The sequence below is a fragment of the Chelonoidis abingdonii genome, chromosome 10, assembly GCF_003597395.2.
Source record: "Chelonoidis abingdonii isolate Lonesome George chromosome 10, CheloAbing_2.0, whole genome shotgun sequence".
Lineage (NCBI taxonomy): Eukaryota > Metazoa > Chordata > Testudines > Testudinidae > Chelonoidis > Chelonoidis abingdonii.
This window is the reverse complement of record NC_133778.1, coordinates 68,734,537-68,758,353: the sequence shown is the minus strand read 5'-3', so window position 1 is coordinate 68,758,353 and position 23,817 is coordinate 68,734,537. Positions and strand designations below refer to the sequence as shown.

Genomic DNA, 23,817 nt, shown 5'->3' with positions numbered 1-23,817 from the left:
TCTGCATCTGTGGGTTTGCACACATGTAACTCAGGCCTTGTCTACACTAACATTGTAAGTTATGTAATTTACATAACTAAGTTGACATAACTTACGTTAACTTGCAGCAGTATCTACACTGTGCTATGTTGACACAAGAGACTCTCCCATCCACGTAGCTTCTGCCTCTCTTTGAGGTGAAATACTGAAGTCAAAGGGAGAGTGCTCTCCCATTGACTTATCATGTCTTCACAGACCCGCAAAGTCAATGCTGCCGCATCAATCAGCGGCATCAATTTAGCACTGCAGTAAAGACTAGTCCTCAGTTAACAATGCAGGTGATATGATACTCAAGAAGGAATAGAATCCTAGCTCCCGCACCCAGGCCAGGAGGGAAAAAACTCTATAGTCTGGTCACTGAAGTCAGCAGATCTATCAAGGGAGAAAGGAACCATAGTTATTCTTCAGAGCAAAACTGCTTCTCAGACGTTTCCTACAGGAACATTCAGAATGTTTCCTTTGCTTTTCTGCCTATTTCTTTCTTAACTGTGTGAGACAAAGCACTTGAGTTTAAATGAGCAGCTGTTCACATCTGATTCCAATTACAGGTTTAGAGTGTCCACGTCATCCACTAATGGTGGTTACTGTCAGAAGGGATGACAAAGTTCTCCAATCTCTTGGAGAGAGTAATAATTTTTATGCAGAATATATTTGAGATCAATTATTATTTACAGAGAGTCTTTCACATTAAAGTCAATACTAGGATTGGAAAAAAAAAATCCTAAAAGACTTCTTGGATAAAGAAAATGGTATAATTGTTTATAAGCTTCTGAGAAGAAAAAGATGGGATCTTCATTCTTCCCAAAATCTCAGGGTGTCAAGAAGATGTCCCCTATGTACAGAATTCTAGTTGGTTAAGTGCATTATTAGGAAATGTATTGGGGGGCTTTGCTCCCGAGTATCAATTACTGATCATTTCTAGATTAGTAGATGTACAGTCCTGGCTTGTATGGATCAGTGATCTCCTCCACTATGATAAATCTTGGATTCCTATCATATCTACCATGAAAGACCAAATTCTGGCCAATGCTAGGAAGTCAGGTAACCCACATCTCAAATGGAAATATATATGCAGCAAAACTTGTGTCCGTATGTGTCCCTATTTTGCCTAAGGCTGGGCCTGAGCATGGTCCCCTCCTGCATTCTCCTTTTGCTAACAAAAGAAGATAATGCATGAAGAACTCTGATGTATATGAGCGTGCTCCGATGAGCTGCGGAAGTGGGCGTATATGTACCTGGAGGCCATCTCCATTTCCCTCTTGCTACTTGCAGTTACACCTTTCCATGGTGAAAATTGAAAGGGGCCTGACAAGTGCTGTCTTTTACACCTTCTGGAAGAGGCACAGGCACACAACCAACTTCTCTCAGGTGTCTCTGCTGCAACCTGAAGGTTTGCTGGTGTGCATGGATGAGCAGCAGCAGAATTTACCCCAAAGATTGAAACCTTCCAGTGCTATATGAATGTTCTAGCACTTTTCTCACTCCATTTGCTATGGAAAGGTATTGTAAGCCAGAAATGTTGAATTAATCTCTTCGCTTTTAAAAGATTACCTTTAAACATTACTGCTTTTGTTCTTGAGGCCTGAATGGTCCCAGGATGGCAATGGATAGACTCCATCAGCATCACTAGGCTTTGAATCAGACCTTCAGTGCATTGATATCTCCCAGACTGGCACCTAGATAAATGCATGTAAAGATGTTTAAGTAGAGAAAAAGGATATTGAAGTGTATAAGGTGCTATAAGTGTTTTACGGGCCTGAATTTGGCTCAGAAAGCAACAGTGGGTTAATGAACCTACCTTAAACAAGTGCCAATAAAATCTTCTTACCACTCTTCACCGTCATGTATTTTGTTTATGCCAAACTATAGAGAGAGGTTGTTATAGATGTAGCATTGTAAACATTTATTGGTATTGGTTTGATATCCCTCCACCTTTTAAAATGTAAGATCAAGTTGCCTCAGTTACCATGTGTGGGTCACTGAATGATAAATCATTTCTGATTTTGACTGCATTCCATCATGATATAAAAGAGCTCACAAACAGCATGACTAGGTGCAAATAAATTAGAAAGTTGAGATTCCCAGAAATCCAGTGAGATGAGACTAGATTTTGCAGCCATAACAGGCCACGAGATATTAGACCTTAATGCTGTCCTTGGACTGGAATCTGCCAGCTTTGGGGCTTGAACCATTGTAATATAAAGAGTGAAGGCAAAGATGTAAGTATTTCTCTGACATGTTTTCCCCCCACCCTTTTTACTGAAGCATTTCAGAGGTTAAAAAGTGTCTCTGCAGAGATGGGTTAGTGGACAGAGTGCAGGTGAGATGGTCAAAGATACATGATAAATGCATTTGATCACATGGCTATGCAATTAATCACATAGTGGAACAATATATCACGTGGTTGCAGAAAAAAAGGAATTAATAGCATGAGCATCATCACCACATGTGATAAAAATAAACAGAAACTACAGCCTTCAGAGAGTTAGATTATTGTCTGTGCTGCAATTAACACTGCTTTATCAAATTTGTAATAACTGTTACTTTAATTTGTCTTTTTAACTATGCACTAGCCATTTAGAACTCACTTAGACGCTTCCTGGGATGTTGGTTGTTAGAGATTCCTCTTATGCTCTCTGATCAGGCGCACGCGCTCTCTCTCTCTCTCTCTCTGAATTTCATGTCCATTTCTTCACTTTACCTTGCAGAAGAAAGGTGCCACTTCTTTATTGTCCAAAAAAATGAAATGTTTCTATTTCTTCTATTTTTTCAGATAATGAACCCAAATTTCATCCAAGAAGGTGAGTGAAAGTCAGCTGCGTGCTGCAATGTTTTCCTGCCACGCCAGCTACCAGGATCAACCCACTTGAAACAGAACTTCACAGGGTTTGATCATAGTGACTCGCACTAGGGCAGGGCCTACACTGGCACGCTGCCTGAATAATCTTGGCTAGATTCCAGGGTAATCAGCGTGAGGAGCATTCCTTCTGGGCCTAGTGCCTCCCGCCCACAACCAAAGGATCACCAGAAATCAGCAGACCCGCACTTCCCCCAAATACCATTTTCAAAACAAAAGAGTCAGACTTCCTGTGAAATACCCAGTGCCTGAGTATTAGCATCTTAAGAATGGTAGTACAGCCCTGCCAAAGAGGGTGGAGCTGCATTGGCCCAGGAAGAGCACCAGGAGATTGTGCCTCAGGCCCGTGCAGTCTTTCCCGTGGCTGCTCAGTGTGAACAGGAAGGAGCAGGAGCTCGCTCTGCTCCATCTATTCTGATGGTACGGAGTGCCACTGTAACCTCTTGGGTGTGGTGTTCTGTCCCATCTACTGGCGCCGAAACCACTTAGAGAGAGAAAATGAGTCTGCTCTACAGCCTTAGCCTCATGCAGTAGAGGGTCATGCACTAAGCTCCAAAGGTCCCAGATTCTCCATCTCCCCCAGTGTGCCAGCGCTATTCAGCGGGCTGTAGGGGACACAGCCCACTTCCTCTTCACCCATTTTCCAGTGATTTGCTTCCCAGGTGGAGAAAAGAAACGAGCAGTCTCTGCGCTTTCCAGAGCAAAGGAACTGCTAGTGTGGGAGGCCCTTGCACGTTGGGCTTTTTGCATGGCTTCTACCCCAGCATAGCCGTGCAAGAGCCATCACAGTCTGGCTCTTAGTGAAGTTGCAGTTTCAGCAATTTTCCTTCCAGCCTCCTGTATCCTCAGCACTTGGTACAAAGGTTTTAAAGGCATCATTCAGGTACATGATCCTGTATAAAAACCAACTGTGATTGGTAGGATGAAATTCTTGTATTTAAATATCGGGTCTGGATGGGGCACTCTTCTTCTGTTTGGCTAAAAGGATTTGCGTGTGTGTGTGTGTTTGCTCCAGTGGCTCCAGAGTTCCTTGTGCCATTAGTGGATATCACCTGTTTGCTTGGTGACACAGTGATGCTTCAGTGCAAAGTTTGTGGACGGCCAAAGCCCAACATAACCTGGAAGGGACCAGATCAAAATATTCTCGACAATGAGAACAGCACAGCCACTTATACAGTTTCATCCTGGTAAGTTCATGCATTGGACTCACAAAGTATTCAGGCTTGTTGGTAGTTTCCTTCCCATCAAATGAGGTGACAGCACTAGTCAGACTGCAAGACACATTAAAGGTATGATTTTCTAGGTCAGCCTGACATGCTGCAGTAACAGCACATTATGTATGCCAGCTAGGGGAAAATCAAAGTTTGGGACTCAGGTGAAGTCTGCAGCTCCCCAACCTGGGAATATGCTTTGCCTCTGGGATGAGGCAGTGTCTTGTGTGGCTCTCTAGGGACCTCCTCCAGCTATTCCAAGAAGAGCATTGATGGTTTCTAGGGGAAGTCATAGCTGACTGTGCTTGGACAGAAAGACAAGCCATCATGATGCTGGATGCCCGAAAAGCCCCACCAGATTTTCCAGATCGCTTTGTAATCAGCTTTGGGCAAACCTTGCCAGCTCTGGAGTTTGAGTTCAGATAAGTAGCCTGAGTTCAGATGCTCATCTACAGCTTATCTGAAGCACTCGGGAGGACAAAATTAAAGTGGAAATCTCAGGGGAACAAGCTCTCAAAAGATTTTCAGCACTTCTGGTTCTGGTGCAGATGTAACCTGGGAATGCAGAGTAAAATGAAAAATAAGAAATCAAAGAGAAGGTGCTGTGCTCGTTCATCGAAACATGCTGCTGGGTCGAGATCTCCTGGAGACCATCAGGTTTTCATGGCTGCCCTTTCTCTATCTTGCCCTGCTTGCACTTACTCAGCAGATTGATTCCCTGTGGTATTTAAAGAGATAATATTCCCATACAGGTGATGTGTTTACATCAGTGGTTCCCTTTTTCTTCAGAACTGGGGATCCATCTAGTCTTGTTGCCTTGATTTTTTTTTTTTCCTCAACATCCCTCTCCCCACCCCTCCGTTGACTGACGGATAACTTACGTGCAATGGGCCAAATTCAGACCTACTGCAATCTGGTGCAAATCCACTGGACTCAATGGAGCAATGTCACAAGTCTGAATTTGGCCCAATAGAACTAAAAATACCCTTAGTATGTATTTCTCCTTAGGGCTTTGCATTCACATCCTTTATCTGTGGCCATTGTACCCTATAAGACATTGTCATCGTTCCAATACGCTACGAGAGAGGCCTGTGTAAGTATTCGCTAGTAAAGCAGCATTTTAAAATGTGCTGTTTCTGACATCTGTAGTGATTCTGGGGAAATCACCCTGAAGATCTGTAACCTGATGCCGCAGGACAGTGGTATTTACACCTGTATGGCAACAAATGAACATGGAACAGCCTCGACCTCAGCTACAGTCAAAGTGCAAGGTATTGGATTTTTGCCTTATCTTTTTGTGCTTTTGAAACGTAAGGCAGCAACTGCCTTGCTGAGCCTCTTTGTGGAGGCTGGGAGCACTTCCAAATATCCACTCTCCAAACGGGTAGGCAAGGAGCTGTTGCAAGTGAATGACAAACAAGGGGGCCAAATCATAGAGCCTTTACTCAACCCCTCTTCCCACTCATGTCAGAGGGAGCAGCTGATGCTTAGCTCTTGTTTCAGGTGCCTTAACTTTAAGGGCCATGTTTTAAAATGTTGGCCTAACATGCATCCTAACCCATCCTAGCTGAGAATGCTGCTTCCCTTAACCACAGCACCCTGTGGGCCCAGACTGGGCCCCGATGCAAAGCCCAAGTGTGATTTGCCTGAAGGCTTTCAGTGAGATTAAGCAGGAAATGGAGTCCTCGCCAAGTTGCAAATCATCAGCATTGATGATGTTGCCTATAGATGTTGTTGCCCCTGCTCTTCCCTTTTTGCAGGAAGCTTTTGCCAGGGGAGCCTGCACCTAACAAAGGGGGCGTGAAGTTTATTGGTGGTGAATTTGGGGCTTTGCACTCCTTTGAAGGGAGGGGGCAAGGACTTAGCCCTTAGAAAACACTTTGTGGGAGCTCATCTTTGAGGAATGATGAAGGATCCATGGAATTGTAATGAGTCCCAATGGTGAGCCGATTGTTGGTGACCTCCATCTCCAACAAAGCGTATTTTAGAAATTCAAATGAGAGATGCCTGCGGCATTGGAGGCAACACAGTTATAATGAAAATATAACTGATGGCTTGTGGAGGTGCAAGTATCATGAACATTTAGGAAGTCAATTTGTTTGTTCGCACAATGGGCCCCATTGGTTTGATTTGTCAGTAAATTTACTGACAAATAAGTGGGTAAATGAGCTGCTACTGTATTCCAGACAGGGCTCAGCTACATGCGTAGCAATTGCTGATTGACTCCTAAGTGCTACAGTAATTCAAATAAGTATGAATAATAATTCCACCCCGTGTGCCTTGTCTGTCACCTTTTGCAGTCTCAGCCGTTCAAAGGTCACTACTCTGTGTGCCCACCACACCAACGGCCCAATCCCAAGTTCAGTGAAATCACTGGAAAAATTTTTTAACTTTAGTGGGTTTGGATCAGGCCCTGAGGTTGCAGCAGAAACCAGTAGCAATGGGCTAAGGACACCAATGCACCTGCGTTTACCATAGTTAGAATAAACGAATCCAAATTGCCATGTGTCTGAGTGAAAATTTCCCCCCCCCCTTGCTGTTCTCCAAGGTCAAAGATAGAAGGGTGGTGATATTGCCATGCCATCCTCAGTGATGCTCAAATGTACCGTGGCTGCACTTGTCTTCTTTTGGTCCTCAAATATTACTAGAGAGAGGGGCACCCCGGCTTCAGAGCAAAGCTGAACACCAGCTGAGAGCAAGAAACTTCCTCCCATGCTATAGTGTTGAGTAAGCACATTATGGTCTAGAGGACATTGGCCTTCCTCTAAAACCTTTCAGTATAAACCCCTATTGGAAACAGGATACCTGACTGGATGGACCAGTTCTGATATAACAATTCCTGTGATTTCTCCAGCCAATGCCCAGACAACTCTCATGTCCACAATAGGTAGTGGAAAGGCTTTTTTATATACGCTCTAAGCACTAAAGTACAAACAATAAGTGATGTGATGCTGGTTTCTCTTTTTCAAGGTGTTCCAGCAGCCCCAAACCGTCCCATTGCTCAGGAAAGAAGCTGCACTTCAGTGATCCTTCGCTGGCTGCCCCCATCCAGTACTGGCAACTGCACCATTTCAGGCTACACCGTAGAGTACAGAGAAGAAGGTAGGGAAACATTAGCCTTTACAGCAGGGGTGCCATTTAGGGGACACTGGGGGGCCTGGTGTCCCCCGAGCTTCATACAGAAGGTGTGCTCCCAGGCAGAGCTCTTACGGAATGTCTACTCTGGCAGTTACAGTGCCGCTCAGAGCGCGCTGGAGGGAAACTGCTGTTGTGTGTTCACACTGTCGGCAGCCTGCACAATAGCATGTTCCCACTTGCGGCAGTACTCGCAGTGGTGCACTCTGGGCAGCTATCCCACAGAACATCTCTTCCTCTTCTGTCGCTAAGAGTTGTGGGAAGGCAGAGGGGATCGCGGGGCATTCTGGGTACTGTCCCAATGCCCCGTGATGCATTGCTTTGCATTCCAGAAACCCCTGTGCTTCCGTGCACATTTGTCACCATCTTCCCACGGTTTGTGTACTGTGTGCTCTGCCTCTTCGGGCTGCAGGAATGGATCCCGAACTGTTGACCAGTATGCTGCTCACTCTGACTAACCCATCATGAGTGGCAGTGGAGTTTTCTTAAACTACAAAAGCAAGAAGAGTGCGACATTGATCTCACCACGCATAGTAGCTATGACATAAGATTTTGGCATTCTTGGAGGTGCTGACCACAATGGAATGCCACTTTGGGGCTTGGGAAACAACCACTGAGTGGTGGGATCACATCGTCATGCACGTCTGGGATGACAAGCAGTGGCTGCAGAACTTTCGGATGAGGAAAGCCACATCCATGGGACTGTGTGATGAGTTTGCCGCAGCCCTGCAGCTCAAGGACACGAGAATGAGAGTTGCCCTGTCCTCGGAGAAGCGCATGGCGATTGCACTGTGGAAGCTGGCTACTCCAGACTGCTACCGATCGGTCGCTAACCAGTTTGGAGTGGGAACGTCGACTGTTGGACTCGTGTTGACGGAAGTATGCAGGGCCATTAATCGCATCCCGCTCCGGAACACCGTGACCCTGGGCAATGTGCATGACATTGTGGATGGCTTTGCACAAATGGGCTTTCTAAACTACAGAGAGGTGCTATAGATGGCATTCATGTTCCAATTCTGGCACCAGACCACCTAGCCACTGAGTACATTAATCGCAAGAAGTATTTTTCAATGGTTTTCGAGGTGCTTGTGGATCATTGTGGGCGTTTCACAGACATTCATGCAGGCTGGTCCAGAAAGGTGCATGACGCACACATCTTTTAGAACACTGGCCTGTTCAGGAAGCTGCAAGAAGGGACTTTCTTCACAGACCAGAAGATCAGTGTAGGGGAAGTCAAAATGTCCATTGTGATCCTGGGAGACACCACCTACCCCTTAATGCCATGGTTTATGAAGCCATACACGGGGCAACTTGACAGCAGCAAAGAGTGGTTCAACAACAGGCTGAGCAAGTGCAGAATGACTGTTCAGTGTGCTTTTGGCCATTTAAAGGCCCATTGGCACTGCCTATATGGACCTGGTCAATGATAATATTCCTATGCTTATAGCTGCGTGCTGTACGTTTCATAATATTTGTGAAAGAAAGGGAGAAAGCTTCACTTTGAGCTGTCTATGAGTCTTCCCATTCAAGTAGATGAAATTGGACAATTTCCAGGACTGTTTTCTTAACATTTTCATACTTGAAGTATCTGCCTGTGAGATGTTCATGATGGATGATGCAACGAACAAGGAGAAATTCCGGAAACTTGGGATCACTTTTGAAAAGTCTGATAAAGCCTACTTTTCCCCTCCCACGAGTGCAGGTGCTCCATCCATTGCAACACTGACAAGTTTATCCAGCAGTGCATTGCCATTTGTCAATGCTTTGTCAAGTGCGCTCTTTATGTCAACACCGCGGTCTATTTCTTTCAGCACCACTAAGTCCAACATTTTCTTTTTTCACACTACATCTGCAGAAACACAGTTTGAAGAAGTCATTGTCATCCATGAAATTAATGTAGGGTTAACACTTAAGTCACAACTGAATAGTGTTAGATTTATGAACAGTAAACACAGCCTGTAATGTGCAGCATGCAAGCAGATCACAGCATATAAGATCTGCACAGTGCTACGGTGACACAATTTCCTGTTATAATGAGCATGTGCTGCTGAAGATCCCAGCAGCGGTGCCCCTCCCACAGATCTGAAGCCCCTGCAGTAGCGCCCCTCCACCTGCAGGGCTGAAACCCTAAGCACTGGCTTGCCGCCTCCTCTGGGGCTGAAGACCCCAGCAGTGGTGCCCCTCCTGCAGGGCTGAAGCCCAACCTTGCCACCCCCTTGCAGAGTTGAAGCCAAGGGCACCAGCTCACCCCCATGGGCCTGCAGCCTCAAGCTTCGACTCATCCCCCAATGGGGCTGAAGCCCTGAGCCATGGCTCCCTGCTATGGGGCTGAAGCCACGCGTGCCGGTTTGCCACACTGCGAGGAGAAGCCCCAACCTTCGATGCCCCCCACGAGGCTGAAGCTGCCAGCACTGGCTCTTCCCCTCCCCGCCGCGGGATGAAGCCCCAAGCTCTGCAAGCCGCAGCTGATCCCTTAAAGAGCCACATGCGGCTCATGAGCCACAGTTTGGCCACACCTGTTATAGGCCATTACATTTCACCCAGCTACTCCTGCATTAAGCCCAGTAATTTTGGGTTTTGCTACAGCAAAGGCATCCAGTCGTGATTCAAAGTCTTTTCTTATATGGTCACTGTATCAGACATCCTCTTCTGATGGCTTCTTACTGTGGATACATTAAACTGCTTGTGGTTTTTGATCCAAATAATTTTGCTGATTCCTGCATTCCAGTAATGTCCCACTTCCTGTCTTCCTTCCATCCAGCACTGAATTCCCCCACCTTTCTCAACTCCAATGCTCCCTTCTGCCGCACCCCCCCCCCCCCCGCAAAAATAAATAATTAAATGCACTGCCATCCCCACGGGCCTAGCAATGCATTATGCCAAGGTCATACAAAATGATTCACATTCCTATTTACCTTCTGCCCGCAAAGGCACAATGTTCGCTGGGCGGAATGCCTTGCCTTAGGCATGTGGCCTCTGTTTTTTTTCCGTCTTCATCACTCTACAACAAAAATGTAAGAAGCAATTTGAATTTGTCTAAATCCCATCACTTAGTGAATGATCTACTAGCTACCTTAACCCTCATAGCATCGATTTCATTGGCACATCTGACAAAGAACATTAACAACATTAATTGTTGCATTAACTCTTGCATTAACAACCGTAACCAAAACATTTTAAAAAGCAGTAGTTCTTTGAGTATTCCTCCACTGCTGCTCAGCTTCACAAGGATCACTGCTTTTCCCTGCATATCTCTGCCATGTAAGCGAACCTCACAGATAGTCATGTTCATGTACTTTATGGTAAGAACTTAAGGTTAAATAGTCCGCTTTATACACAAAGATTCAGCCTCCTGACTCTAATTTGTATAAAAATACTCCATGCTTATGCATCTTGGTCTTCTCTTTCCACGTGAATGCCCAATACTACTGCAGCTTATCGTTTAATGGATGTCATGCAGCTTACATGCTCCCAGATCATACCCCAGGCTCAGAGGTTGAAGATTTGTGATATGGAGGCTGCCTGTGCCTCCTTCCCAGATGCTATTACTACCACTGGTCCAGTTTTCTTCATTCTTTTTCCCCGCATTTGGCACATTGAAAATGGGTCTTCCTTCAGTGTATCCCAGAATCCTTTCTGTTAGTTTCCATTGTTTTTCAAATGACACCAAGGTCCATGACTTGTCACAGGAAGGGCTACAGGAATGGTTCCCCTTAGTTTCCAGGCATTCATAGAAGACACAGTTGCAAGTGACTGAACCAATCTGCATCAGCACACGTGAGGAGAGACTGAATGGGGCCCAAAGTTATTTGTGGTAACCAGAGGCCCCTCTTTAATAATAAATTAATTAATTAACAACTCCAAAAATCTCAACTACAGAATCTCCTTTTCTGCTGATTCCAATGGTATTTCACTCCGTTATTCCACTGTCATTTCCAGATATGTCTGGATATTTTTTTTCATGGGATGTATTTTGGTCATATTGTCCATGAATTTTATTCCTGGAATGCTCCATATTTAGCAGATCCTCATTATGTACGTCGCAGACATGTTATGAGAATCCTGTCAACTTATTCTTCATCTAGGTCCTTCAAGAATCCTTTCTAAAGCCCAGCTCCCTCTTGTCAGTGTAAATAATGCATCATAGAATTTCTCCCACTGCACTTCACTGTAATCAAAGATAAAAAATGATTGTCAACATCACATTTCTTTACCTGATTTCACACTCACTGAAACCTTGTGCACAGGCCAGTGCACATTAGTGTAAGCCTGGTGTGATACAATCTCAAATGCTGTGCGCTTTTCTCGGGGCCTCACTGCCAGAAAGATGTTCGCAAACTGAAGGGAGTTCAGAGAATAACAAAAATGGCAGCGGTTGCAGGGATTGACTTAAAGGAAAGAGTAAAAGTATTACATAGCTGTAGCTTGGTTAAACAATAACTAGAGAGAAGATGTGTTTGGAGGGAGAAAAATTGTCCCAGGGTGGTCCAAGGAGATATTAGCAAAGAATAATGGGATGAAATTATAAGAAGAAAAGTTTAGGATGCGTTATCAGGAAACTCAACAAGGAGTACTTGTGGCACCTTAGAGACTAACAAATTTATTTGGGCATAAGCTTTCATGGGCTAAAACCCACTTCATCAGATGCATGGAAAATATAGTAGCAGGTATAAATACGCGGCACATGAAAAGATGCTAACAAGCCAGTTCAATTAAGGTGGAAGTGGGCTATTCTCAACAGTTGACAAGAAGGGGTGAATACCAAGGGAGGAAAAATCACTTCTGTAGTGCTAACAAGGCCAATGTAATCAAAGTGGCCCATTTCAAGCAGTTGACAAGAAGGTGTAAGTATCAGCAGGGGAAATTAGTTTTTGTGGTGACCCATCCACTCCCAGTCTTTATTCAGGCCTAATTTGATGGTGTCCAGTTGCAAATAAATTCCAGTTCTGCAGTTTCTCATTGGAGTCTGTTTTTGAAGTTTTTTTGTTGAAGAATTGCCAGTTTTAAGTCTTTTATTGAGTGTCCAGGGAGATTGAAGTGTTCTCCTACTGGTTTTTGAATGTTATAATTCTTGATGTCTGATTTGTGGCCATTTATTCTTTTGCATAGAGACTCTTTCTGGTTTGGCCAATGTACATGGCAGAGGGGTATTGCTGGCCCATGATGACATATACCAGTGTAATAAATTTGTTAGTCTCTAAGGTGCCACTCCTTGATGTTTTTGCTGATACAGACTAACACGGCTACCACTCTGAAACCTATCAGGAAACTGTCATCTATTAAACAATGGAATAGTCTCCTGTGAGATGTGATGGAAGCCCCATCATGAGGCAGGCCTGATTCTCCTCTCCGTTACACCAGTATAACTCCAGGGGGAGACCACATGCTTAATGCAAGTTAAAACCCCTTGGATCACTCTAAACAATGGAATTAAAGCAGCTCAAAACTAGTATATTGGAGTGGAGCATTAGGCCCATCAAAACTTGTCTTGAGCAAATCAGTCAAGAATGTATCATTGCAAACAATCCTGTGTATTTTCAGTTCAATGGTCAAAATTAATTACATAATAATAGAGGCTTTTTCATTTCTACCTGTTAAAAAAAAACACATGGATTTTACCTGCTCCAATATAAACATGTGTGAGTGAGTGAAAGAGAGAATATGAATGAATTCTCTTACTGAGTATGCTTCATTCACACATTGATTTCTTTATGAATTGGCCTTATCATTCTGCTATATAACCTGTAAACAGTGATGGCTAAGAACTGGTATTCTTTAAGAACTGGTTTTCTACTTTTGAGCTAAATCAAACTGTATTTTCTTCAGCTGTTTTTTTTCTCTCCATAAAATTCAGGAGCCCAGGTCTGGCAGCAGTCAGTAGCCTCCACTTTGGATACCTATCTCGTCATTGAAGATCTCACTCCAGGCTGTCGATATCAGTTCAGAGTCAGCGCTAGCAATCCTTGGGGAATTAGTTTACCTAGTGAGCCCTCAGAATTTGTGAGCCTCCCTGAGTATGGTGAGTACTTTGTGAAAAGGAAAAGGCCAGCTGATGGATGAGAAGAAGAAGGTAGTGCTTATAAGGAGAATTGTTCTTTGACTGGTCAACATTAAATTTCCATTCTAGAGCTGAGATTAAGGTGATGAATATCAGAGAAAGCTAGATACTTCCTCAGAGCAGTCCTAAATGTTACTAGCCTCACTAAGTCTTAGCATCAATACAACTCCTTGATCTCTAAAAGGAAAAGGCATTTGATAACTGAGTATCTGATGGATCCCAGAAAACTCGCCATTCCTCCACTCTGCCATAACAGGATTCCTCCATATCCCCCCCATGCCAGGGGATGTATGCCCCATTCCTCTCTTACCTGCCCCAGCCCCGCATGCCACCAACTCTGTCTGGAAAGTCGGTCATTTGAGAAATATAATCAAGTTGAATGAAGGGCTTTGCAGACCCAGCCAATAATCCTTTACACTTCTGTAAGGCATTTCACCTGAGGCTTTCAAATCAGTTTACAAATATTAATCTCTCCCACACTCCTGAGATGTGGATAAGGCAGGATTACTAACCTCATTTTACAGATAAGGAAATTTAGGTGCTCTTGGTTTAAAACATATGAATGTATTTCATCAACTCATAAAACCTGTTTAAATGGAGAGGGAGGATGGACTTGTCCAAGGTCACACAGGACCTTGACCACAAGTCGCTTGATCCTCAGTGCCCATCTGTAAAATAGGGATAATACTTTCCATCTCCCACACTCTGCATGGCCTATTTAAACCATAAACTCTTTGGAGCGAGGTCTGACTCTTACTACGTGCAATGCCTAGCACCATGGAGCTCTGGGCTTGGTTGGTGGATCTAGGCACTAACTGAATATAAATAATAATTTGTTTTATATTGTAAGAAATAATAGACCTTACCTTACAATGGTATTAGAAGTCTCTGCTTTTCCTTGCACTTAAATGGATGCTGTATTATTTGACTCCTACTCTACCCCAGGAGCCTGTCAATACAGGCAGGATTTGAGGCTGACCCTGCACTCCCTGTTGATCAGATCCTCACCCCACTCTGGAAAAGGGCCAGAGTGGCAAAAAGGGGCTCAGAAGCCTAGGATCTAGTAGTGGGGAGATTTTTGGTGCAGGCACTGTGGAAAACAGCTTCAAGTCTGTCCTTTAGGGACCCCCTCACAAGCCGCAGCATAGGGGGCAGGGATGGAGATGGGAGGGTATGTCAGGCACAAGGCTACAGCACTGAGATTCTGGGCAGTTTCACTGCTGTTCTAAGAATATGTCCTCGCTGCATCTGGGAACAAATCTCCTAGCCTGGGTAGACAGACTCGTGCTAATGTGGCTAGAGTTAGCACACTAGGAATAGCAGAGTGGGCTTTGCAACTCAGGTTGGAGCTCAGGCTCTCAACCCTGAAAACATCCACTCGATGTGCAGCAGCAGTCAAAAAAGCAAACGGAATGTTGGGAATCATTAGGAAAGGGATAGATAAGACAGAAAATATCATATTGCCTCTATATCAATCCATGGTATGCCCACATCTGGAATACTGCGTGCAGATGTAGTCGCCTCATCTCAAAGAAGATATACTGGAATTGGAAAAGGTACTGAAAAGGGTAACAAAAATGATTAGGGGTATAGAATGGCTTCCGTATGAGGAGAGATTAATAAGACTGGGACTCTTCAGCTTGGAAAAGAGAGGAAGGATGTGACAGTGGTCTAAAAATCTTGACTGGTGTGGGGAAAGTAAATAAGGGGGGAAGTGCTATTTACTCTTTCTCATAACACAAGAACTAGGGGCCACCAAATGAAATTAATAGGGAGCAGGTTTAAACCAAACAAAAAGAAGTATTTCTTCATGCAATGCAGAGTCAACCTGTGGAACTCTTTGCTAGAGGATGTTGTGAAGGCCAAGACTATAACAGGGTTTGAAAAAGAACTAGGTAAGTTCATGGAGGGTAGGTCCATCAATGGCTATTATCCTGGATGGGTAGGACTGGTGCCTCTAGCTTCTGTTTGCCAGAAGCTGGGAATGGGCGACAGGGGATGGATCACTTGATGATTACTTGCTCTGTTCATTCCCTCTGGGGCACCTGGCACTGGCCACTGTTGGAAGACAAGATATTGGGCTAGATGGACCATTGGTCTGACCTAGTATGGCAACTCTTATGTTCTTCAGGCCTTGAGAGCTTGCACTTCAGCCCAACCTGCAACATCTGCACGGCTATTTTTAGTGCACTAGCTCAAACCCCGTGAACATACAGCTAAGGGTAGCATAAAATCCCTCCTTTACCTGTAAAGGATTAAGAAACTCAAATATAACCTGGTTGGCACCTGACCAAAATGACCAATAAGGGGAGAAGATACTTTCAAATCTGTGGGAGAAGGTTTTTGTTTTGGGTCTCTCTGTGTTCTCTCTGGGTCATCGAGGAATCAGCGCAGGAAAAATACATCTCCCAAAGCCATACCTGAACTAAACATCTAAGATTACAAATTGTAAGTAATAGGAAGGAAATGCGTTAGATTGTCTTTTGTTTTAGCTTGTGAATTGTCCCTATGATAAGAGGGAGGTTTATTCCTGTTTTTTTTGTAACTTTAAAGTTTTGCCTAGAGGGGAATCTTCTGTGTTTTGAATCTTATTACCCTGTAAAATTACTTTCCATCCTGATTTTACAGAGGTGCTTCTTTTACTTTTTTCTTTATAATAAAGTTCTCTTTTTTTAAATAATCGGATTGGTTTTTAGTGTCCTAAAAAGCCAAGGGTCTGGTCTGTGCTCACCTTGTTAACCTGTTTGGTTGGTATATTATTCTCAAGCCTCCCCAAGAAGGGGGGTGAAGGAGCTTGGGAAGATATTTGAGGGAAACAGGAACTCCAAATCATCCTTTTCCTGAATCTTTGTCTAACTCACTTGGTGGTGGCGGCAGTACCCATCCAAGGACAAGGAAGGATTTGTGCCTTGGGGACGTTTTTAACCTAAGCTGGTGGAATATAAGCTTAGGGGGTCTTTCATGCAGGTCCCCACATCTGTACCCCAGAGTTCAGAGTGAGGAGGGAACCCTGACACCCCGTTAGTGTGACTCTGTCTACCTGGGCTGGGTGGCTCGCTCCCAGCTGCAGTGTAGACGTGCCCAGAGAGGCAACTATAACTTAGGCCCCACAGGCTGTCTTTGTTACAGTGAAGACTCCTGCAGCCACTGGAGCAGCCCAGAACTGGGAAGGCACAAAGGTAACTTCAAGTCATGTTAACTTTCTCTTCTCCTGGGCTGCACCTTTTAGAGGCATAACGCAGAATCTCCCCTTGGCAGTTTTGCCTAGGGAAGAGAGATGGAAGCTGACTCTTAATTGTTAATTTCTCCTTTAAGACACTTAAATTTTTAAATGCTATATGAGAATTAGAACGTGTTTTATATTAACTAGGAAACTTTTCTTAACCTGAATCTTTCTTGAATATATTTTTCCCCAAAGATGCTGCTGCTGATGGTGCCACTGTTTCGTGGAAAGAAAACTTTGACTTTGCTTATGTGGAATTGCAGGAGATTGGGAGGTAATATTAGCATTGTAATAAAACACAATAACAATCATGTGAAGCTTTCCCATCAGGAGAATGTTTTAGGGTTCTTTTTATAGCTACCAAGTAAATGCAACGTTTCCTTCTTACCTTTTTAAAAATGCCATTTCTGTCATGCTGTTGTGCACATAAAATCAGTACAAAATATGTCACTTTCAAGATCAAGTTTAGAATATAGTCTGAGAAGTGTAACTCAGAAAGGAATGGCTGAATGTGAACTTCTAACCTATTAGATGTGGAAATCTGTATCCGTCACTGGAAGTTTTTGCTAGCATCTGCTCTCATTTCTCTAGTTTGTCTTGAGCTTTTGATGTCATGATAATCCAGCCAATCTTGATATACTTAACTCTCAGCGCCCTAGTTCAGCAAAGTGCTTAAGCGTGTGCTTTAGTCCATCACTTAGGGTGACCAGACAGCATGTGTGAAAAATCGGGACGGGAGTAGGGGGTAATAGGAACCTATATTAAAAAAAGACCCAAAAATGAGGACTGTCCCTATAAAATCAGGACATCTGGTCACCCTACCATCACGATTAAAGTTTAATCGTGTACGTAAGTGCTTTGCTGAATAGAGATGACTTGTTGAACTGGAGCCCAAATGGGCAATGTAGAGTACTTTGTGTGAAGCCACCCCTGTGGGGCTGGCCAATATATAAAGATAAGGGTTCTACTTCTAGTGGAGTCTAAGAGATCTGCTTTAGGTCAAGTGGTGGAGACGAGTGTTTCTGGGACTAATGGGTTAGGGTTCTATCGTGGCTCTGTAGGACAATGTGCAATTCATCTAGTACCTGTCCGTCTTCAGTATACAGATTCTTTAACTACTGTGCTTTACTAGTTACAAGACGAGTATTTCACTTTGTTCCTCCACTGTGGAACAATTATGTATGTCTTTAGACAAGTCTGGCCTGCTCTGTATAAGTGATTCACTACAGCTTGTCCCTCAGAATCACTTGATCTCATATCTGAAATGATGAGGTGAAATTATTAAATATTGTTAATTAATGTGGGGGAGGTTCTTTTGGTTTTCTGAGAATGGTCATTTTTATTAAGAAAATATTTTTATGCTTATTTAAAAGAAAAAGCAGCAGGCTGCACATTGAACCCATAGGAGAGCATTAGACGACAGCACAATGACTGTACAAAAAGAAATGACACCATTTATCATCTCTTTTTGCTCATCCCAAAAAATCTAAGTTCCCAGGATAGGGAACATGGGTGTTTTGTAGGGAAATGTTATGAATAACTAGACACGTCTGATTCCTTGTAAAATATTAATGCACTGACTCAAATAACGCTTTGAAAATCACTCTTATTGCACTGAAAAAAACAGACATGATTTATTCATGGATCGTCTTCATTATCATGTCTTCCAGGGGTCGATTCTCCACAGTAAAGAAATGTATTCACAAAGCCACCAGGAAGGACGTCGCTGTGAAATTCATTAGTAAAAAAATGAAAAAGAAAGAGCAGGCGGCACATGAAGCAGCTTTGTTACAGCACTTGCAGCATCCTCAGTACATAACTATCCATGATACCTATGAGTCTCCCACGTCTTATATCTTAGTTTTAGAGCTGTAAGTATCTCACAGGCTCAGGATTTAAGTGAGGCTCGCTCATTGACTTCAGTGAGCCTAGGATTTCACCCGCTGCCCTTTTTTAGATCATAGTGCCATGTAGCACACCCGTTACACGCTGGATTTCTACTGTCTCTCATCTATGGATTAAAAGAAACTCAGAATCATTGGGACAAGTTCATTTTTGATGTTACTCCACTGAAGGCAGTGGGATTACATCAGAGATTAATTTGGCCCCCTCTGTCCGTTTTTTGATAATTGTGTTCAAATATATATCAGTCAAATCTCACCCAAATGCCTATTTTTTTTTTTAGTGACAAATACAGTACAGCAAGCACTCATGCTCTATAAAGAAATGGTGGTTTTTAGAGACAAAATGTCTTAGTGGACAGAGCACGGGTTTAAGACTCCAGTGACCTGAGTTCTAGTCCTGGCTCTGTCACTATCCTGCTGGGTGAGCTTAGGCAAATCACTGGCTTCCCTGTGCCTCAGTTTTCCCAGCTGTCAAATGGGGATAATGATATTGGCCTGCTTTGAGAGCTAATTATTTAAAAAGTTTTATATTATTATTAATGCAAAATGCTACCTAGGTAGAGACTGTCCCATGAAGTACATGTGGGCTATTTGTATATGTATATTTACACAGATAAATAGACCTGGGTGGACATTTTTCAGAGTGGACATTTTCAAAAGGAAAATATTTTTGTTTGAAAATTTCAGTCTTTTTTTATATTATTTTTTTACACCTTTATCCATCAGCTCTACAGATAAATAGACCGATCCTAGTAAATAAATGTATTTGTTTTCAGAGAAATTGCCACCATATGTTGAATTAGTCCTTGAGCAAATTATGGTATCTTGAGGCTGCTTTAGATTTTCAGACTGTTGATAAGTTAATGGTTGAGGAATAATCACGCTACCGCTTTCATGGCCTGCCAGTGTCTTTAGATTTCATTAGCTACATGCTGAGCCTTACATTTGAGCTTCCTCCATTTTTAGGTCATTGCAGTTATATTTTCAAATTTTAGCCATTCCTGGAGGTTTCGTGTGATGAATTTTTTTTTCAAGCTGAGTTTTTGATTTGTTTCTAGTATGGATGACGGCCGGCTCTTGGATTATCTTATGAATCATGATGAACTGATGGAGGAAAAAGTAGCTTTCTACATAAGAGACACAATGGAAGCCTTACAGTATCTTCACAATTGCAGAGTGGCTCATTTAGATATAAAGGTAGGAAGAAAAGAGGATGAAGTTATTCACTGGACAAGCACTGACCCCAGAACGCTTAGGAGACACAGTCTGTGCCCTAATGAGTTTACAATCTAAGTAGACAAGCACTACAGTTCAGATCTATAAAGCACCAGGCGGCCCGTGGAAAGGCTGATTGCCCTGGTGCGGGATTTCTTTCTTCCTTCCCTGTTTGATGAGTTTATACTGCTGGCTTTGTGGAAGAGCCATGTTTTAAGGCAGGATTTGATTAGAGTGATGCCTGGCACATGAGAAAAGTTGCTCTTGCAAAGAAGACAAAAGTAGGAGAAGGATGCAAAGGGAGAAGTTGGGCGGGAGGAGCAAAGTAGGGACTACGAAAAGAAAAGAGCAGAGGGGCAGACAAGAGCATAGCAGTGCAGAGCCTTGAAGGTCAAGGCAAGGAGCTTAAACTTCAATGAGATGGGAGAGGAGCCCAGCGGAGAGATTCAAGGAGGGGAGTGACTTGGTCAGAGGGAAGTAAGATTTTCCCAACTGCATTTTGGAGAATTAGGGAGGCTCAAATGTCTATAATGTCATTAACATGAATCAAACCTTGTTTTGTTAACACACATGGCAGGAGGCAGCTATGCTGCCAGAGTCTGACAGATAATGTCCTGAATTCATTGTTGTAATGTTCTACTTATTGGCTTTCCAATTCTTTTGAGTGATTGATTGTAACTAACACACAATACAATGACTAGAATTTCATTGGGGATTGACACCAACCTGGGCTCAAGCTGCCCTGGGTAGCAGGTTGTTTGGGGATTTTTTTATATATATATATATATAAAGTGCATGTGCAGACTTAAATGACAATCAAAAATAGACACTAAGGCACCAACCTGCCCTCGTATATGAATTCCCTTTCCACTTAGTGACTTAATCCCTACTAGTAGACTCAGCTCCATGGAGGAGTCTCCTGGAATCTTCACCCCAGAAATGTTATTTCAGGCGGTATTTGGTTCTTCCATTGCCCATGACCAAATCTTTTTTCCAAAATAAGCTTTTTATATGTTAAGTCCCAATTGGCTACGCTACCGAAAATGCTTTTTCAATATGGATTTGTATATTCTTTGCTGGACCTACAGGAGCTTTCAGGAAGTATATAGGTGTTCCTGCAAATTACTTCAATTACACTGAATCCTAAATTAGCAACTTTATTAGACCATGGCTAGTTTCCCAAAGCAAGTGGTGGAAGTCTCCATCACTTGAGTCCTTCAGAGATGCACTCAAGGGAACAAAACTGTGCTGGTAAGTGAGAAGCAAGAAAGGCAGAAGTCACAGTAGTCAGAAGGCTGAGTCATGCACTTATAAAACTGGATGAGGGAAGGGATGCTGGTATTATCAACAATGATTTGAGAATGGAGAGAGAAGAGCTCTGTGATTAGTTTAATTTTAGACACATTGAGCTTGAGGTAGCAGTAAGAACTGCTGGAGGATGAGGAGATAAAGGAGACACCAGCAGAGAGCTATGAGTAGATGATGGTGAAGAAATAAATTTGAAAGTTATCTCAAGCTAGATGAGAGCTGAATCCATGATTCAAATGAGAACTCCTGGGGAAAGTGCAAAAGGAGGAACACAGCCCAGCGCCCTGCAGGTCTGCAGCAAGTGTAGAGAGAGAGCCATAAGAAATGCTGAAATAGCTACAAGCAGGAGGAAACCAGAAGAGGTTAGGACCAAAAATACCTGCACTCTAGTTTGGAAGACAAATAATTATATCCATATATAATTGCTCTAGGAAGATTTAATTTGGGAAAAATAAGCTTATCTCATCTCATAGAAACCAAGAGTCAAGTCCTGCTCCATTACATTGGTATAAAACCAGAATAACTCCATTGACGCTAAAGGCGTTGATCTGCCTTTACAGCTGTGTAAATGGGGAGCTGAATTTGTTCCCAGGCATTCAGTGTCCTGACTGGTATTTCGCATCTCTGATTCAGTATAAGTTTTGATGAGCTAGTACACAGGGCTTCTCAACCTTTTTCTTTCTGATCCCCCTCCCCCAAACATGCTATAAAAACTCCAGGGCCCACTTGTGCTACAATAACTGGTTTTCTGCATATAAAATCCAGGGCCAGCAGTAAGGGGTAGCAAGCAGGGCAATTGCCCAGAGACCCATGCCACTGGGGGCACCATGAAGCTAAGTTGCTCAGGCTTCTGCTTCAGCCCCAGGTGGTGGGGCTCAGAGCCCCAGGCTTCAGACCCATGCAGTGGAACTCTGGCTTTTTGCCCTAGGCCCTAGCAAATCTAACACTGGCCCTGCTTGGTGGACCCCCTGAAACCTGCTCATGGACCAGGGGGATCCCTGGACTCCTGGTTGAGAATCACTGGTGTCAACTTCTCTTAAAATGAAAGCGACACATTTCATTTACAAAACAATCCTACAATTTAGTCTGTTTTAAAATTTCAACAGCCAGAAAATCTGCTCATTGACTTAAGGATCCCAGTGCCTCGTGTCAAGCTTATAGACTTGGAAGATGCAGTTCAGATCACGAGTCATTACCATGTTCATCAGCTGCTTGGAAACGCTGAGTTTGCAGCTCCTGAAGTTATCCAAGGTGCCCCTGTCTCACTGGGCACAGATATCTGGAGCATTGGGGTCCTCACCTATGTCATGTTAAGTGGCGTCTCTCCATTCCTGGATGAAAGCAAAGAGGAGACGTGTATAAATGTGTGCAGAGTGGATTTCAGCTTCCCTCATGAGTATTTCTGTGATGTGAGTCATGCAGCCAGAGACTTCATCAACGTTATCCTCCAGGAGGACTTCAGGAGGAGGCCAACAGCAGCCACTTGTTTACAGCATCCTTGGCTGCAGCCTCACAATGGCAGCTATTCCAAAATCCCACTGGATACCTCCCGTCTGGCTTGCTTCATTGAGCGCCGCAGACACCAGTATGATGTGCATCCAGTTCCCAACATCAAGAGCTTCATAATGAGCAGGATGAACCCGGGAACGTGATGCAACGTAGTCCTGTGATATACACAGCTGGGCCTGAGGCAAGGCATACAGTATGAATAGACACAAGGTGGAATCCGTCTGTATATAATTCTGTATTAAGTATTACATAGATTTCATGTGGTTTCCCAAACTGAGGGATGTAACTCATGCTAGTGGTTGCAGTATCTGTCCAGTTACTCAGAACCAAAGTTAATGTAGGTGCTGTTAAGTGGGCGTGCACACCCTCTTGACAAGGCTGCTCTTGGAAAGCAAGCAATCTTCTGGTTATAGTGAGGTCCATATTATAAAGAGGGTGTTAAAAATGGGAACCAAAATACTGTTGCCTTGTTTTTTTTGAAAGGCAGCCTTATTAGACAGCCTCGCAGTCTTGGCAGACTGATTTGGAAGAGAGTAGTGTTTGGTGGAGTAAAACTAGGTTGACCCTAGGCAGTCGGCATTTACTGCAAAACTGTGTTGGATTCAGATTTTGCTGAAATCATTGCTAGCCACGTGCCAGTTACAGGCAGGACTTTGCAAGCCCTTAATACACGACTCCCATCGACATCAATGGGGACTCAGCCTGCAGAAGGCATGCAGGATCAGGCCCTATTCACTGTAATATCAGCTTTTGTGGTTACCTGATTTAAATACAATGTGATTTCAGATACACTCTCGTTACATGGTATTGCTCCCGCATACCTCTTAAGATGAGAATACCAGTAGGATTCCAGAGCTTTCTGCTACATCAAACCAACATGCAGTAACTTTTAGAGCTATGGTTAAGGCAGTGAATTCACTGTGGCAGAAAGCTGTTTTGATTAAGCACAACGAGACGCTGATGGTTTTTTAAAAACATTTTATAAACTTTGTACAGAAATCTTTTCCAAAACCTGTGCACTGAGAAAAGGCTATGTCTGATTTTTGCAGTATCTGTAAATTAGATTATGATGATTTTTTTCTATCAGGTTGTTCAATTTACATATGGGGGGTGTGTGTGTGGGTGTTTATGTATGTATGTATATAAAAAGGATCCTGTTCCATTTCTAGCTCTGAAATTGCTCGACCCAAAGTCCATCCAAAGCTGGTCAAAGTGCCGTAAGTAGTGGGTTCATCTTTGTGCTTACAGCTTCAAAATGGGTTTCAGTGTTTAAAATTGGTTGCTTATTACACTTCCAGATTCATGAATCTCTCTCCGTGCACTTTAAGGTCTCCATCACCAAGGCATCCATGAAACTA

The 23,817-nt window shown here is 43.4% G+C and overlaps 1 protein-coding gene across 6 annotated transcripts in view; it reads left to right on the top strand.

Annotated features, from left to right (window-relative positions):
* The window catches only part of KALRN (kalirin RhoGEF kinase), an 833,042-nt gene extending 809,483 nt beyond the window's left edge, over window positions 1–23,559 (top strand). For all 6 annotated transcript variants that reach the window (XM_075070289.1, XM_075070290.1, XM_075070292.1 and 3 more), the window contains 9 exons: window positions 2,813–2,840; window positions 3,912–4,083; window positions 5,257–5,378; window positions 7,078–7,209; window positions 13,097–13,261; window positions 16,719–16,797; window positions 18,194–18,394; window positions 19,486–19,624; window positions 22,057–23,559. In XM_075070289.1, coding sequence (XP_074926390.1) covers window positions 2,813–2,840; window positions 3,912–4,083; window positions 5,257–5,378; window positions 7,078–7,209; window positions 13,097–13,261; window positions 16,719–16,797; window positions 18,194–18,394; window positions 19,486–19,624; window positions 22,057–22,602 — 1,584 coding nt within the window. In that variant the 3' untranslated portion in view covers window positions 22,603–23,559. The remainder of the gene's footprint in view (window positions 1–2,812; window positions 2,841–3,911; window positions 4,084–5,256; window positions 5,379–7,077; window positions 7,210–13,096; window positions 13,262–16,718; window positions 16,798–18,193; window positions 18,395–19,485; window positions 19,625–22,056) is intronic.
* The last annotated feature ends 258 nt before the right edge of the window (window positions 23,560–23,817 follow it).